The sequence below is a fragment of the Lampetra planeri genome, chromosome 35 (genome assembly GCF_965212315.1).
Source record: "Lampetra planeri chromosome 35, kcLamPlan1.2.h2, whole genome shotgun sequence".
NCBI lineage: Eukaryota > Metazoa > Chordata > Hyperoartia > Petromyzontiformes > Petromyzontidae > Lampetra > Lampetra planeri.
Window position 1 is genome coordinate 4,735,027 of NC_136141.1, and position 17,019 is coordinate 4,752,045.

The 17,019-nt window shown below is 49.1% G+C and overlaps 1 protein-coding gene across 2 annotated transcripts in view; it reads right to left on the reverse strand.

The window, feature by feature from the left end:
* The window catches only part of LOC144730313 (MICAL-like protein 1), a 40,676-nt gene that overhangs the window by 19,668 nt on the left and 3,989 nt on the right, over positions 1–17,019 (reverse strand). The window contains exons 1-5 of one of the 2 annotated variants that reach the window (XM_078611034.1): positions 9,569–9,668; positions 5,563–5,611; positions 4,608–4,749; positions 2,585–2,679; positions 801–952 (exon numbers count right to left, since the gene is read on the reverse strand). In XM_078611034.1, the coding sequence (XP_078467160.1) occupies positions 801–952; positions 2,585–2,679; positions 4,608–4,749; positions 5,563–5,611; positions 9,569–9,597 (467 nt within the window). In that variant the 5' untranslated portion in view covers positions 9,598–9,668. Of the gene's footprint in view, positions 1–800; positions 953–2,584; positions 2,680–4,607; positions 4,750–5,562; positions 5,612–9,568; positions 9,669–17,019 lie in introns of those variants that run through there. The other variant, XM_078611033.1, reaches the window with a different exon arrangement.

The following is a 17,019-nucleotide window of genomic DNA, read 5'->3' on the forward strand; positions in this document are numbered from 1 at the left end:
ATCATGCGTCACACACAATCATGTGCGACTACCCACCTTACCTAGGGTTGCCACCTTGGAGGTACAAAATCCAGAACGTATCAGATATCTCACAAGACCAGAAGAGGGGAGAACTACCCGTGAATGCAACTACTGAGATGTGTGTTCTTAGGGAACTGACAATAAAAGGCACTTTTCACGTTGCTGACATTTGATCAGGACACGAGATGTAAAAAAAAACTGGTGCAAAGATGTAGTGAATGATATACGCTAATTGCGGATCTTGTGTACAATACGACATATGTTCGTAATCGCCAGATCACAGCAACCCTGGCTGAGATCAACAACTCACTACACTTGACAAACTGCACTAATCACGAATGGCTGGAACCTGAATTTGAACCCAAGTTATCAGAGGTGCTGCCTCTGTCCGAGACGTCGTATTTAGCTCCCAAATTCAGCCAGGAAACCTTCTGCGACGATTATTATTACTATTAATACACCTGTTTACCCACGACTCGTTTTCTGGAGGGTCCTGTCAAGCCATCAGAGTACAGGGGCGATGACTGCTGTGTATAATACCAACTTAGTAATTTTGGACCATGACCCTGGCATGCAACGGCCCGGCCCGCGCGCTTGCGAAATTGGCGTCACGGCATCTTTAACGTCCGCTGCGCGTTAAGCAGACGGCGCGTCGTGTATTTTAAACGGTCAGAAAATAACCAGGGCTGCCGCCTCTGGCTTCGAGCGAACACGCCAGCACTGGGCCAACGCGTCACCGCCCGCGATGCTGAGAGCGCCGCCCACGGCAGCCCCGCTACCTGAAGCAGTTGCGGTGGTAGAGCTTTCCGTCGACAAGGTAGCGCTGCACCAGGTGCACGTGGCGCTGGCACAGGCAGCAGGTGCTGGAGCTGGGGCCCGTGCTGCTGCTGCTGCTGGTGCTGCTGGTTCCTCCCTCTGACGCTGGCCCCACCTCAACACGTAAATAAAGACAATGATCTCCCATATACTCTTCACCAAATTGTTGGGGCAAGTACTGACAGCAAGCACCGATGAAGGACGGTACGGCGCGCACGAGGGGGTCATACATACAAAGTTTCATCATCAGACGTGATAATTATAATGTTGGATGAAAGCCTCTGATGCTATCCACAGCTGGGAACTGGACTGTGGTTATCGGGTTCAAAGATAAACACACACACAAGGGGTTCATCGCCAAGCTAAATGGGCATCACGACGTTACCGTGGTCATGTCAGTCCTGGCATAACCGCCACAACACCATCACGTGATGGGAGCCAGAAAAACACTTCCCTTTCAAATGCCGACCAATGCAGTCTGGCAGTGGAGCAAACGTCAGCGGCAGACCTTTAATGGACAACCACGTGCGGGTTCAAAACTTAAATATAACTCCTTATATCAGTTTCCAAAAAAAACTGCTGAATAGAACTCAGAAGCCTTTTCTGCAGCAGAATTTTTTTTTTAAATAAAATATAAATAAATCACCGCACAGTGGCCGTCACTCACGCGAGGGTGAATGGACACAGGGTTCATTGTGAGGGGTCACAGAGGAGCCACAAGGAGCCAGTAGACGCTGGATCACTAGCCGACGTGAGCGGAATGACCGCCTTCATCCCTCGCCGCTGCGAGGGGGAGCCCAAGGCGGACCCCGCCATTGAAGCAATGAAGGGGCTCATTGAACGTGGGCACCGCGACCCGCGCACACTCCCGTCTCACCTGAAAGCGAGTAACTAATAACAGGCCGCACTCCCTCGTGGCACAGCACCGAGGCACAGAACAAAAACCTACGTCCACCACACTCCCTGGACTATTCATTCAGGCCTCTCGTTTGCCATTAACAAAATACAGCGAAGCCTCGCCCCGACTGTACTTTCGGTGCCATGTCACGAGACAAATCATCTGTGAGGATCTCTCACAGAGCAGTGATAGAGACCAACCCATGCGAGCGGGTGGCACAGAGCTATCTTTGAGAAATGTCTGGACCGCTTTGTCGAGGGGACCCACCGTCCCACCCGTTCTGCTCCAGACAGCAATGTTTGTCTCGTGCTTTTTGCGTTTAGTTTGTTGTCCTTCCCTCGCACCTCCGATTACCACGGTTGGCTACGTACTGTGCAAAACAAGTTCAACATACACACAGACATGCCAGCACAAACCGATATCTGTCCTTGTCATAGCTGAAAGGTGATGTGTTAATGCGCAGTCATTGGTAGCTAGCCTGAGCCCATCAACTCACGACCCTTGAACCGCCGGGTGTCATCACAGGCGGCTGGGCTCGAGTGGAACCGATGATCTCAGCGGTGCCGACTCAGTGCTCTTGACCTTCGAGCGACCTGGCCCCCCTCCCATGATGTAACCCTTCCAATGGCAGATTCACGTGTTGGTAAAACGGCCGAAACATTTTGGCTTTGGCGATTTCTCTCAATGTTGGTAATTGGAGACACTGGCAATTTTTTTTCACGAGAAAAAAACAGGATGAAAACGAACATTTCGCAGCAAGTGAAATCTGGCCTCGAGTATTTCGTAAGGAACGTGCCGTGCGCATGTGTGTGCTGTGCGCGCTGTGCGCGCTGTGCGTGGCAGCTGTACCACGATCGTCGTCGCCCCCTCCTCCGTCGCGTCCCGGATCGGTTTGAGCGACGGCGACGTGGCGACGCGGGCACCAGGCTCACAGCTTCCCAGTGCTAATCGGGTGACAAACAAAGACACAGGTCCCCTTACAGACGCACATAATGTTGAGGGATAGTGTTGTTCGCAAGCGCTTATGAAGGCCGGCATGAATCACAAGGAGGTGGTGGGGCTAGCACCATTCCCAGCCACCTTTGTCTTCCCAGAAGTAACGTTTTACACACCTTACCAGGTAGCCATTTACGGGTAATTAAACCTAGCAGAGGCCCAGTGACGATTCAGATATTCGTTATTGATGTTAGCCATGAACGGGAGTGGCCGCGCTCACAGCCAAGTGTGCTCACCACTATACTCCCACTCCCCGCATCCCACACACAGAGCCCTACAGGAACCGTGGAAAACAAACGTTGACAACAAGGATGCCACAGTCTCCTGCCCTCACTCTTGACCTCCGCCAACAACAGCTCGCACACAGAGGCTCCACCACGACTAGCGAGTGACCTCCACGCTCCAGTAAACAGCGGTTACACGCGCTGGCAGCGGAGCCAGGTGTGGCTACAGGCACCTGGCAGACCTGACACAACTCCCACACCGAACCAAGGCCACAGGGCAACCCCGACCCTGGCCTCACACTCTCCTAGCTCACTCCTCCTCCTCATACACACTCTCTCACACACTGACCACCTTGCACTCACCTTCACACGTACATCCTCCTCCCCCTCACACATACTCCCCTCACAAACTCAACAACTCTCCCTCCACACACTGCACACTTATCCCCTCACACGCACTTTGCCGCATAGAATTTTCATTCAATGTAAATAATCGATTCTCACGTTCGCCATCAAATGCGTGCAGTGTATTTTGACGACGCACCCAACCTCCTCCACCTGTTCAATTAATGTCCTCGATCCAAGGTCCTGGTTAGATTCTAGAAATCAATTGGGATCCCCCCCCCCCCATCTTCCCCCCCAAACTGTGGTGAACGGAGTGCCTCTAGCAGCTGCAGGGTTCGCACGAACCACTTACACTCACGCCTTACGAACGAATCGGCAACCACAAATTCACACAGGCGTGCAATTCGGTGCACGCGTCGCGGAGCGAAATAACAATAATCTATTTGAATCCACGACTCTAGACGTGTTGGTGTAGGGCCACAGGCTCCGGGCGCAACGTGGCCAGCGACGGAGAGGCCGTTTCGTGAATATCAAGGGCGGAAAAATTGGGTGTACAGTTCGTACTGTACTCGGGTCAGGTTTCCCGTTGTTGTTTTTCTTTTTCCTCCTCGGGAGCCGCCGAAATTCCCGCTCGTCACATGACGTCGCACATGCCCGCCACATGCGCTGCGCGGAGCCAGGCACGCGCTCATTATTCGTCCGCAATCACCGCTGCGCCAGCTCGGCAGTCAGCGGCGCTCGTTAACGCTGCCAACGCTGCCAGGGCGGTGCTGTAAATCAGACGCGAGCTCGCTGTAAATCGTGACCGAGATCAGTAAACAGCTTCCTACACGCACGCCTAAGTACATGCGTGCACCGCGTACGGACTAAACATGGCACGACTTAAATAGGCACCAGTGATTGTATGCGCTGTCTCGATTTGGTGGGGGCGGGGGAGGGGGTGGGGGTGGAATCGATGCGGTTTAATTTTACTATTGCTTCTCGTCTCCTCGTTCGTATCGTCCACATTGCTTATAATGGTTTTTATGTCGGCGGTACGGAAAAACCCCCCAACAAATACGTAAAGGTAAACAAATTCCATTCACAGAATCGTCCTTGAATCGTGACAGTTGTTCACATCGCCCACGGAGTGAATCGGTACAAGCCCCGTTTACCCAGCATGCTACCTGCTCGGAAACCGAGCAGTGTTGAGCAGAGCTGTGCACGCACACGTGTACACCGAGCTCGCGCATTGCAGGTCCGGGGCCAGGCTACGCATTGCCGCGCCGCGTTGAGCGTGCGTCCGCCGTGATGGGACGATGACGCACCTGTCTGCTTGCCGCAGAAGTAGTTGTGGTACTGCGACACGTAGGTGAGTACGCTGAGCCGGTCGGGCACAGCCATGTTCACCATGTCGCTCGGGTCGAGCAGCGCCGGGATGCCCAGCTCCCGCTCCGCAACCTCAAAAGCCTGCGCAGCAACACCAGCGGCACACGCGCGCATCAACACACACACACAACCAGCAGCACACACGCACACTCATGCTTACAACTGGCGGCATACACACACACATATACTTGCAACCAAAGGCATACACAACGTGTACTTTAAGAAATGCCGCACAGAGTCAAGTGATGGAGAGGGGTGGTGAGCACGTGGCGTGTGACATTTCGAGATGACGCCGCGCGTAATGAAACCATTAAATAGTTTTCCGCGTCGGTTTTTTGTCGCCAAGTTTTGCCGTTGAGTTAAAGTCTCAAACGGCCAACGCAATTTTACGCGAGGAGCATTCATTTACATTTGAATCACGGTCACCAGATTCTTCTTCGGCATGCTTTTGTGCAAACAGACACAAGGATATAACGGACGCATTTACGTTTTCAACTCGAGCTGGAAAACGATAACAAGACAAAAAAGAAGTGAATTCTCTTAATCGATTCGCGGTGGGGGGTGGCGGCGGCGGAGGACAGTTCCGTAGGCCGAGTTCGCTGGCACCGGTTCAGACAAGGCCCCTCGGGGCCTCCAGTCTCAAACTGGAGGGGCGGCCGCACAGAGGGCTTACACAATCGACTGACACGGCCACTGGAGTCTGTGAGAGGAGGCGAGGTGGACAAGTACGGCACGGCGGGCAGTCCACGCACGAGGCACACACAGGCGGCCTTGCGGTGGGGAACGTGGTGGCACAACACTGAGGGAAACAATCCCCGTGTGGGCCATGCAGCACAGTCCCCCCCACACCCACCGCCTCTCTTCACCCCCCCGGGTGTGCGCGAGCTGACATACCAGCTTGTTGTTTTCATAAACATTGTCCTTGTCCAGCGAGTCAAAATCTCTGGAAGGGAAACACAAAGACACACACACACACGTGAGTGTTTTAGAACATTTGAAATAACAATCCCCAGCTCAACTGTGAGAATGCAAAAAGCTCTCAACAGACGGCTTCACTCCGTGACGTAAGCTAATGAGTGTGCAGGCGGTGCAACTGCACCGGGGCCCACGGATAAGAAGAGTCCAAGTGCCAGATAATAAAGAGGGGGGGGATGGTGGGGGTAAGAAATTAGACTGTGGCCCGTTCCCATTTCATTTATGGAAGCGGCACGACTTCTTTCTGTAAAAAAAAGAGCTTCATAGCTCATCGGATTGTTGTGGGATAAGTAAAGATTCAGATTTTTTCGTATGGCAATCTGAAATTGTGCGTTAATAAACCAGGAGGTTATGAAGCCATTCAATAACCTGTGTGGAGGCTTGCGTGGATGTCAGTGAGGCTGCCCCAAAAACCGGCAAAGGAGCGTCATTCGCTTTTGGCATTCCACAAAAAAAAGCCTTAAAACACGATTTCGGTGACCACCCCCCCTCTCTCGACGAAGCTTACAGTCTCAGATTCACACGTACGTACGAAGCCGCCAGGGTGTAAAACTGCCCAGGGGACACGCGGAAAAGGCATGCGACCCCCCGAACTCGCACAGCAGGGAGCTCGCGAGGAAACACAAACTGGAGCCACCTGTTTCCACCCGCCAAGCCGTCGTCGTCGTCGCGATGGCTTTAATGGACTCATCAATGAAGGCTAAAGGAGGCTCGGCGTGAGGTGTGAACTTATTTATCTCGCGCCTGGCTTCACACGGAAACAGCGTGCTAGGCAGACAGCCCAGCGCGGGGGGGGGGGTGTCAGATCGCCTTGCTACGGCTGGCCACCTGGCCGTGACGCCGTTGCCAAACCGTCTTCAAATATCACGACGATAATTCGCACCCTCTTTGTCTATCCACTGCTGGATGAGGATCTCCCAACGCCATGTCAAGAGCAATGCGGCGTGCGGAGGCAACAAAAGAATCAAGTTAAATTAATATACAATTTTTAAAAACACATCGTAATTCATTGTCGTTTTAAAAAAATACTGTGGATTCACTGTTGGCCTCCCAAAGCTATTTACCAGTCAAGTGGATGATATTGTTTAACCACACTTCACCATGCTTGGCAGTGCAGGTTGGTGAAGGGAGGAGCGGTGTAGGATCAGGACTGGTTCTGTTGCGATATCGCTCGCCACCGATGTTAACCGTATCCCATAATTGAACTCAGGTCGCCAAGTTCATAAGCTCATCGCACGAAACACACTGCCACTACCATGATTGACCTGATTAGGATTCTCACAGTCAACAAAACATATCGCTCGGTGTGCTTTCCACTGCACAATCCGTACCACAGCTCACCACCAGAAATGTCTTATTTGATAATAATCTAAGATTAGCACCACAACAAGTATGTGGGCGTCTGCATGTTTGCGATCCGGGACACGAAAATCAGTGGCACGCTACAGAAAATTTTGAGCATTTTTCGTGTAACTCCAAAAGCAGGTTTTTTTTCAACCCGAGCGCTGACTCAGCTGCACCCAGCCTCCTCGGCAACACATGCTGTCATTTATAAACATGATGACACACTGCGGGTAGAATGCTTCCTCCCGTGGCGCAAAGCCGGCCTGGTGTCAAAGAGACGACTGTCTTCTTGGTTCTTTCGGTAAAGTCACGTAGAATGGAAATGATAAAATAATAAAAATAAAACATAATAAAATAATTCTCACGACGTTTCGGCCGCAACGCAAGCAGCCGTCCTCAGGTGAAGAACAGGTCTGTCGAGAAGACAGAGTCTGAATGACACACCCCAGGCTTGGAGCGTCTATTTAAGCTGGGATGGAGGGGGAAGAGCGCTCGTCCCCACGTCTCGCTCTGGCAGGCCCAAGCGCCCACACCGCTCGCTCAGTTTAAACGCCACCTTACCGGCCCTCGTTACTCCGTGGAATAACGTTGCAATCAAATATGGATTCATATGCAGCGTGTATCTGCGACGGCGCAGAAACAGTGGGGAGTTTGATTTTCAAAATTTAGTCGATCGGTCCATAGACTCTAACGAGACCCGCAGACTCACAAAGAAGCCCACAGACTCACGCACTGAGCCATCAACTCGGAAGATTGACATGCAAAACAACGTGGATTTACATTGATTCAAAGTGAGCCTGCATACCAAGACGCTGGTTTATTCATGATATATATACATTTCAGAGAGCGAGAGAGAGGCAGTGAGTCATAGGCAAGGGAGAAGCGGAAGGTCTTGAGACTGGACTTAAACCGGGGCTGAGAGTCGAGTCAACGGCACAGATGGCCGGGGCAGAGGAAGTTCCAGACCCTGTGCGGAGTGGAAGAAAATGAGCGAGCTCCCACTGAGCGTGGCGCTCAAGCCAACTCAGCCTACGCAAATGAAACAAATGTCGGCAAGTGAACGCGACAGTGTAACAAGTTCGTGAGCGACATCAGAAGCGGTCATCCACCCCCCGCAGCCGTCCACCTTCATACATCAGCACCAACCGGCATGAAGTTCAAATAGCACCACATGATTCACGCGGCATGGGGGGGCCTTCGTTCCAGCAGCGGATAGGCAATGGGTAAAGGGCTGATAATTTTGTATCACTTTAATCATGAAGGAGGCAGCAACGCAAAGAACGAGATAGTTCATCACGATCAACAAGCCCCCCTACAACAAGTTACTACTCCAACCACTTCATGTCCCAACAGCAATGCCCACTGCTGCACCCAACTCTTGACCCGAAATATCTCAGTATTTGCAGGCTTCCCCACCCTAGATTATCCAGGTAAACACAACTACCAGCGGCACTGATCCAAATGCAAGGAATAAAATGGGCCCCACCACCTTCCTCCCCCCCCCATCATAGACAGCCCGCCAGGGTCCCTCCGGCCCGTGGGCCCCGGTGCAGTTGCACCGCCTGCACACTTCTCGACAGCTACGCCACTGCACTGGCGTAAGCACGATTGCCAATAACCGCGATTCGATTTTCTTACGGTCTCTGGTGCCAACGCGGTACCTGAACAAAGCTTTTCACATCCACGTATCCATTGCAGTAAGTGCCGTTAATTTGAGTAAAGGTTGTGCGCTAAATCAATTAAGACGACGAAGGGACATTTGTACGCCCTTCCAAACAAGCTCATCATCCCTACCCACGAAATGGGCCAGAAATGCAACTTACATTCTGTTGCACAATGCAGTGAATTTAATTCGCAGTAAGCTACATGTGACCGCTTTCACGCGATTAGAGTTATAATCAAGAACGCACCGCAGAACACACAAAGCGTCAATAATCACAGCACACGGGCACCCGCGGCGGCCACGAAAGAGAAACAATTGCGTTGTTGAACAACGGTAAGCTACTCGACTTATACAAATACTTGACTTAAAGCTTTCGTGACTGCAGGAATACATATTCTATGGGTCTTTCGGCAAAGCCACGTAGATAGAAAAGTAATAAAAAAATATCACGACGTCGTGATATTAGATTATACAAATACATTTTCATTCGATAGATTCACAGGCCTTTGTTAATCCACTGCTGGATGAGTGCATCCCCCCATGGTGGGTTGGTCATGGAATTATGTGTTTTTTACCACACCTCACCACACTGGGCAGTGCGGGTTTTGTTGAAGTTTTGAAAACCGAGATGCGATTTTTGTTTGCATTCCATCGTTATAATGGTTAACGAAAATTAATGAAAACTAACAACCCTACTGAGTTTCTTTAATTACCTGGCCATTGTCATGGCCAGGAAATCAAACTCGGCTCACCGTGTTAATAACACCGTGTGAGATAACCACCGCGCCAACGTTCCAGCCCTTTGCATGAGAATAAGCAGAGTTATATCTCCTAGTTATGAGCACGGTTGGCTACGTACAGTGCGAAAGAAGTTCAACAAACATGATTAAAATGCCAGCGAAAAGAGGACCGACATACCTCGCACAGCCCAGGAAACACCTCTTCATTGCGTCCTTCACGCTCGGCCCCGCGCAAGAGAATCTGAAGATGGCTTCTAGCCGTTCGGCGATGTGGTCGTTCAGGCAGGAGCGCGCGTAAATATATATGCACGGACTCTACAGATATAAATATACATGTGTATGCATACGCACCAGCCGGATAGAGCCAGCCAACCGAGGCACGGCACGGCAGCTATTTTAATATTTGGGCTTGACAGGTGGAGGAATGGGGGGCCCTCGCGTCGAAGCTCGAGACGTAGCGGAGGAGACGGATATGGAAACCGTAGATGTAATCCAAGGTTGTAATCCGTCGATGTAACCGGTAGACGTAATCCAAATGCCCGCTCACCCACCCGCCCATTCGCGGCATCTCACGCTGTCACCAACACTTAACGCCTCAAGTAACCGCCCTCGTGTTTTCTCAATGAATGTTGTCCGCGTCGCTGGCAGAATGGAGTAAACATTTCCTTGGGCATACTCCGTCCAAAGGCTGTCATATCGCCATGAGTCTCAACCATTGCCCATCACCCCCCCTTCTAACCATGTGTCTTGCCCAAGCCAACCTACTTTTATTAATAGTTAATAATAATAACGAATGTACAGTAGATAATCGATTATCCGGCTTCCAACATTATCCTCCATCACAGCTGATGGGAGTTGGATTCAGACTCTGAATAACCACCTCCAATTCTACACCCCGCCTATCATCACCCCATGCAGAATCTTCGAGATTGGAGTGGTAAGTACTGGACAGTAAACACCGTTAACTTTTTTTACAGTAGGGTGTTTATTATTGTCAATTTTTATGTTTATTTATGCAAATTCCATCTAGCAAACAAATTTAAAAGACGCAACACCTGAAACGTGTTATACAAGAATGTGCAAAAATAAGCAATTTTAAACGCTGTTGTGATTATCTGGCGTTTTTGAGAATCCGGCAACCCCATCCGCCATAAGCTGCCGGATAATCAATCATCTATTGTCTTGTAATTATTGCAGGAAAGCCAGACCGAGTCGTCGACCTCTTTCTCAGGAGGGTCCAGCATTGAGTTTTCATTAATGAGTGACTATACAAGTGGGAGGAATCCAGAGAAAACCCTCGTGCATGGAGGGGGGCAACACTCTATCCCCGTGTAGATGTAAATAGATGGAAATTAGCTCATTTGCTGTATGGCCTTCTCCTGGTGAGCCAGGCACCTCAATGAGTTCTCCCGGCCATGTCCCGCTTGGAAGATATTTTCAATTGTTTAGCGAATTTTCTAAATAAAAAATTATTTAGCAAATATTGGGATAATTTCCAAGGCGGGGAGAGCTATGAAACTGCATGAAGTAAAAAAAAATACGTGAACATAAACACGTAGCAGAAGATGAGTCAGACATGGTAACAACATTTCTCCAAAGTGATTCATCGCAACGTTACAAGATGTTTCTCCAAAAACTGTATTCCAACAACAGACGATCATAAAATGGAGACAACATTATAGATATTATATTTGCTGATGACATGGTCATTATGACATCCAACGGAAATTTATCACAGATAATTCTTGAATAAAAATTAACAAAGAAGGTTGCAAAGTTCGCTGCTTGTTGCAGACGTTCACGCTTCAATTCCAGCAGCTGCCCTGATCATTACTAGGGGTAGAATAGCTGTAATACTACGCCCTGTCTGCCCCTCTCACAGTGGACGTTGAATAACCCTCGACGTCAAACGCACGGGTAGGCCGCCGCATCCTGGCGTCACGCTCCAAATTTACCATTTCAAAAACTACCTGCAACTTCTTGGTTCTTTCGGTAAAGTCACGTAGAAGGGAAGTAATAAAATAATACAAATAAAACACAATAAAATAATTCTCACGACGTTTCGGCCACAACGCAAGCAGCCGTTTTCATCTGAGGACGGCTGCTTGCGTTGTGGCCGAAACGTCGTGAGAATTATTTTATTGTGTTTTATTTTTATTATTTTATTACTTCCCTTCTACGTGACTTTACCGAAAGAACCAAGAAGATGCATCCCTGCAGTCACGAAAGCTTTAAATCGAAACTACCTGCAAATAACGAAATTGGAATCACAAGCACAGCAGGACATAATCGCCCCCTTAGTGGCAGGATAATGCCCCAGTGGTCACTCTTGCAATGTATCTTGAATTCTCATTTGGTTAAACAAAATACTGTATACAATCAAACAAAAGAACCTTGATCTCTGTCGACGGGCCATGTGGGGAAGTGAGTGGGTACAAGAGGTCACGAGGAGTGATCTCGGGTCTGCGATATCTCCCTTCATCTCTTTACCCATGGTGTTCTCTGCCGGGGGTGGGGGGGGGCAGGCATAGCCCTGCACGATTTCTGAATGACCACTTTTTGTCTCATGCTATGACACCATAGCACAGATGGAATAAAATTAAAACATTAACAGCAGAAATGGAATAAAGTAAATATAATAATTAAAGTATATTAGCCCCTTCTTGGGGAAAAAAATGTGTTTTTAAAGATTTGCTCATCAGCCAACTCACTCCTAATGGCAAGTACTCATTAATGGCCAAATATAAATTATTAGTACTTTACCGGTTTTATAGCGATATGTATATATATATATAACAGGGTCATCTCAATCCACTGCTAGATGGAGGTCACGTCGTATCAGCTATGGGGGGTTGTTTGACCATTGCGTTGTTTAAGCGGGAGAGAGCCCATGACCGGGACAGATATCATCACTCGGCGATTGATGCGAGGCAGGACCAGGAATCAAAATCAGATTCCCAGGTTCACAGTTGAGGGCGCAAACCACGACGCCATCACATCCTCCTCCTCACTCTTCTTTACCCAAATACAGTGCGTTAAACTGGAACAGGACCACCCCCCCCTCTGCCACCATCCCACGTGAAATTCTTTCACTTGCCCAAACAATAGTTGAGCACTACGGTTCCAAAGAAATGTGACGGCTCTATTAAGAAAAATACGCTCTATTAGATATCCACAGGATATTAAATACTGTACGCAGCTACGGTATGAAGAGGAGCAGCGCCATAACTCGGCCGCGTTGGAAAAACACCGCACGCTCTCCTGTGGGGGTCACACGCACAAACACGCAGCAAAACACCACGCTTGAGTAACAAGGTAAAAGCGCAGCCCTGCAATTTCTTGCCCCGCCACACGACTGATGGGGAAGGGCCCCTCCAACTATGGGCAGCTCCTCGAGAGGCTATAGGGCCCACGCTTCTACACCGACCCAGACGCCCTGGAAGAGGTGGGCATAACCCACACTTTACCCCACCACACGTGACTTTACCGATCGACTACCTTGTGGCGGTACCCGTTTATCCCGCTGGCTGGATGGAGGACGAGCAGAGATTTAAGAAACTTGTCCCATTGTTGTTACTGCCATGCCAGGAGATCAATTCAAAACCGGCGACCTCTCGACCTCTGGATTGAAAATCACCACGGCAGTATCGCCAGCGTGATTACAAGTACATGATTTTCATATTCGCAGGGATGGCCGACGCCATCCCTCGCAGTCCAGTGCTGCTGCTACCACCACGTAATGCATCCAGGTAATAAATTCACCTGGCCAAACTTCACCGATAGAAACGTTTTGGCAACCACCCTCGCACGTGACTCCACCGCAGAGCAACCACCCGCCGGCACGGCAACACTCATTGCAGCTTAATGGCGTCAGCCATGCGAGCGCAACAGTTGGATGATTTCTTTCGAAAGGTCCCCCCCTTTCTGCCATTGGCCAGCTACAAAGGATGAGCTTTTTCGCTCCCTTGACGAGTTACTGGGCCCTGCTTTTACGGTGCGATGCGGCTGATGATGAGGCCGATGACATCGCCAAGTCCCACCCATCACCTCCCGTCCAGCAGCAGATGTGGGCAAATAGAGATTGAGACTTCCCCCCCCCCCCCCTGTTTCCGTGTTATTTGAAGTCGGGTAATGCAGCGACTAATAATCGGTTAACAATCAGCAAAATAAATCAGACAACCTGGCTCTATACTCATAACAGATCATTAGCGTCACCATCGGTCTCAATTACCGTATTCTCCAGATAATAAGACGTGACTTTTTTTCTCCCACGTTTGAAAGCAAAAGTTGGGCGTGCATCTTACAATCCAGAGCGTGCATTTGTCTTGAGGAAAATGGGTGTTAATCTAGTGGATCAGAATCCCATTCCGTTGATGGTTCTCCCCATATATTGGAGTGAGTCTTGCTTTCCGGAGCATCTTGTACTCAACTAAAACTTTTTAAAATGTGGAGAGAAAAACCGGAGGATCCAAAGAAAAAGCCACGTGACCACCGGGAGAACATGTAAACTCCAAATATATAGGCGTCAGGGCCCGGATTCAAACTCAGGACTCCTGCATACCTGGTGAGGTAGTTCACATCTCTGGAGAATGCATGCTCAAAAGCTGGATGTTTCCTTGCAAATACTGCAGAACCCGCACTCGTGACAACTTCCCGTAAAATGAACAAGGCACGCAAAAGGGGAAATTCGTAAGACAGAAACCTCGTGTCTCAGTCGGCGCGTCTTGCAGGGGATTGTCGTGCAGCCCGAACCCCGGGCCCTGATTTAATGACGGCTCACTGCAACGTGGGCTCGAGCAAGTCTACCGAGTCACACGAGACAGCGACGCGCGGAAGGAAACGCCAACACAAACACACACGGCGCACACAAATCACGCCACACACTGCGTACGTTACACAACACTCGGTTTGTTCGCTTTGGTGTTTTTCTATTAACGATGACTTCATGGAATTTATATACAGTATACAATCGGTTTTCTTGATACATAGGGTTTAGAACATTTTGACTTCCTGAATTTGTATCCTGACTTGGTGGATCTTGCCCTGAAGATTTTTGGAGTAGTTTAAAACTAAATTTCACGAATAAAATTGCTAAAGTTGGTTGTGAGAGCTGTTCTAAACTCACTGGTGAGCCAAAATAACAATAACTGGCCACGTTAAATGCTTGCACACAACGTCACAATTTAATAAGACTGTGTCGGGTGGTGGAGGGTATTAACAACACAAATTTGTTCATATCATCATGTCGCCTAACCCAAAAATCTATGATGAATAATTATCAGTTTACCAATCTTCACCAACCCCACAACCGACCAGTGTGATGAAGCATGGTGAAACAAGTCCCATGACTGACAAAAGAGTGGCGAGGCCTTCAAACAGCAATGGACTGACACATGCTTGTAAGTTATTTAATTAAAAAAAAATAGACATTGTATGTATTGCCTTGTCACATGACCACTCGATTTGATTACTCGTGTGCCACGCATTGAAATGGCTTAAGAATAAAAATAAATGTCCAGCCGTGTGCGTCTTGTTGGAACGCACCACGCGGTGACCGATGGGGCCTTGCCGCTGGTGCCTCACGGTGGCTGCCGCCGGCCAATCCACACTGGAACGCGACGCGCGGTTTCAACGTCCCGCTCCGTTCAATCGTCACTAAAATTGATCTGGAGTCGATCATCGATTCCAAGAAATTTGCAACCGATCGTGATAATGATCGAAAACAATTGTAATTAAAAGCCCTATACGATGCACACCATTGTTACACATAGACACACACAAACACACAGTCCGTTTACCAACCCGCTCTGGGGGAACACGAGCATAACTGGCGGATACAATAACGTGCACGCCCGACGTTTCATTATCGTTTTTCAGTTCGAATTACAAAAACTACACATAAAATCCTGGGCCAACAAACGCCATCCGCCTATGGGCAGCCGTGCTTCGGAGATAATCACACTCGTGTGTACATTCTGTTATTGAAAAATATCTCGATTTTACTTTTTACAACTACCTCAATCTGTGGATTAAATAACAATGTCTCCTATCGTAATGTTGACATTGGTCACAGACCCAGTGGGGGGGGGGGGGGCAATGTAAAAATCCTGGGGTGGCAAATTAACAACGCAAGCACTATTCTAAAAGTTCCAGTTCAGTGGCAAGACTGCTGAATGAAGGCCTCACTCCTCCAAAGCAGTGTCGGTCATTAGAATGGTTTGACCATACTTCACCACGATGGTTAGAAGGGGGTACACGCCCAGAACCGGGTCAGATATCAGCTTTCATTGTTGCCAGCCCTTCTGGACAATCAAACTCAGGTTTCCCGGCTCATTGCTTGGTGCACGAACCACTGTCTTGGCACTATTTAAACTCGTATCTGAAAGAGTCATCAAGCTAAAGCAGTCCCAGGTTGAGTGGCCACAAGATACTTTCCCAATACACGAACCTCCTCCTCCTCCTTGAAACAGGGGCACATTGTAAACCCGCCATATCTCACCTCATACAGAGGCACTGTAAGGCTGTCTTAGTCAATGAATGAAACCCTCTACTTGGGGACCATGTGGTCAAAGAGGCCAGGTGGCTGAAAGGTCACAAGAGCTTGGCTGATGTGTATAGAGTTTCGGCAGCTCTTGGGTTCAAATGCAGGTTAAAGCCGCCATGCCCATGATTACACGGTGTCCTCATGCGTAGCGGAGTTGATTATCTCAGCCCGTTCACCAAATTGCTGCACAAATAACCCCTCCTCCCATCATATTAAATTAATTATGATTCAATGGTTAGCGATTAATTTTCGTGCTTAAACATTAAATGAGTGTTTTCACTTAAGTTGCCCACAATTGCAGATGTTAAGAATACAACAACAAAAAATCTGTTTGGCTGTCACGTGACGAACATCTGTGCAGCAGGCCAACTCCCGAGCTCACTGAAAGAGATCACAGACGCGAGCCCTGGGACGTTGGCTTGTGCAGGAACGCTCTCCAACACGGAGGGGTGTTGGTGGTGATGCGCGGCCCTGACAAAGAGAGTTCCAAACAGACGCTTCTTCACCTCGTGACATGACGCCGATGGCACAACCGCGCAATGGAACTTGGGAAAAAGACAAAATCCCACGGCGTTCGACTGGGGTGGTGGTTTTGTACCTGCGCCACTGTTTGCACACGGAGTCTGCGACTAAATTCTCACCCCCGCTAAGCAACGTCTTGTAATAGACGCGAGCGAGAAGTGTCTGCTGTAAAAGCGACGCGATCCTGTGGATTCATTGTCAAGAGTAGGTCACTGCGCGTGTGTGCGTCATGACAGCACTTCAAATGAACCCGGTCCCACCCCCGTATAAAATGTATAAATATACAGGACTGCATACCTGTCAACCCATACGTTTACCCGTATTGTTGTACAGGGAAATTGCATTTTCAGGTCCATACGGCATACAGCCGTTTCAATACGGGCGCAAAAAATAATGATACGGTCAAATAAAGAAAGTGTATTGTTTAACCCTTCGTAATTTTCTGTGTTTATTGTTGTACATTTACAACATGTGTGTGTATCCACATATCAAGCAAGCAGCATCAGCATGCAAGATCACAGACAATAGCACAAGTAGCATCATTGACACCAATTGTCAAAGTT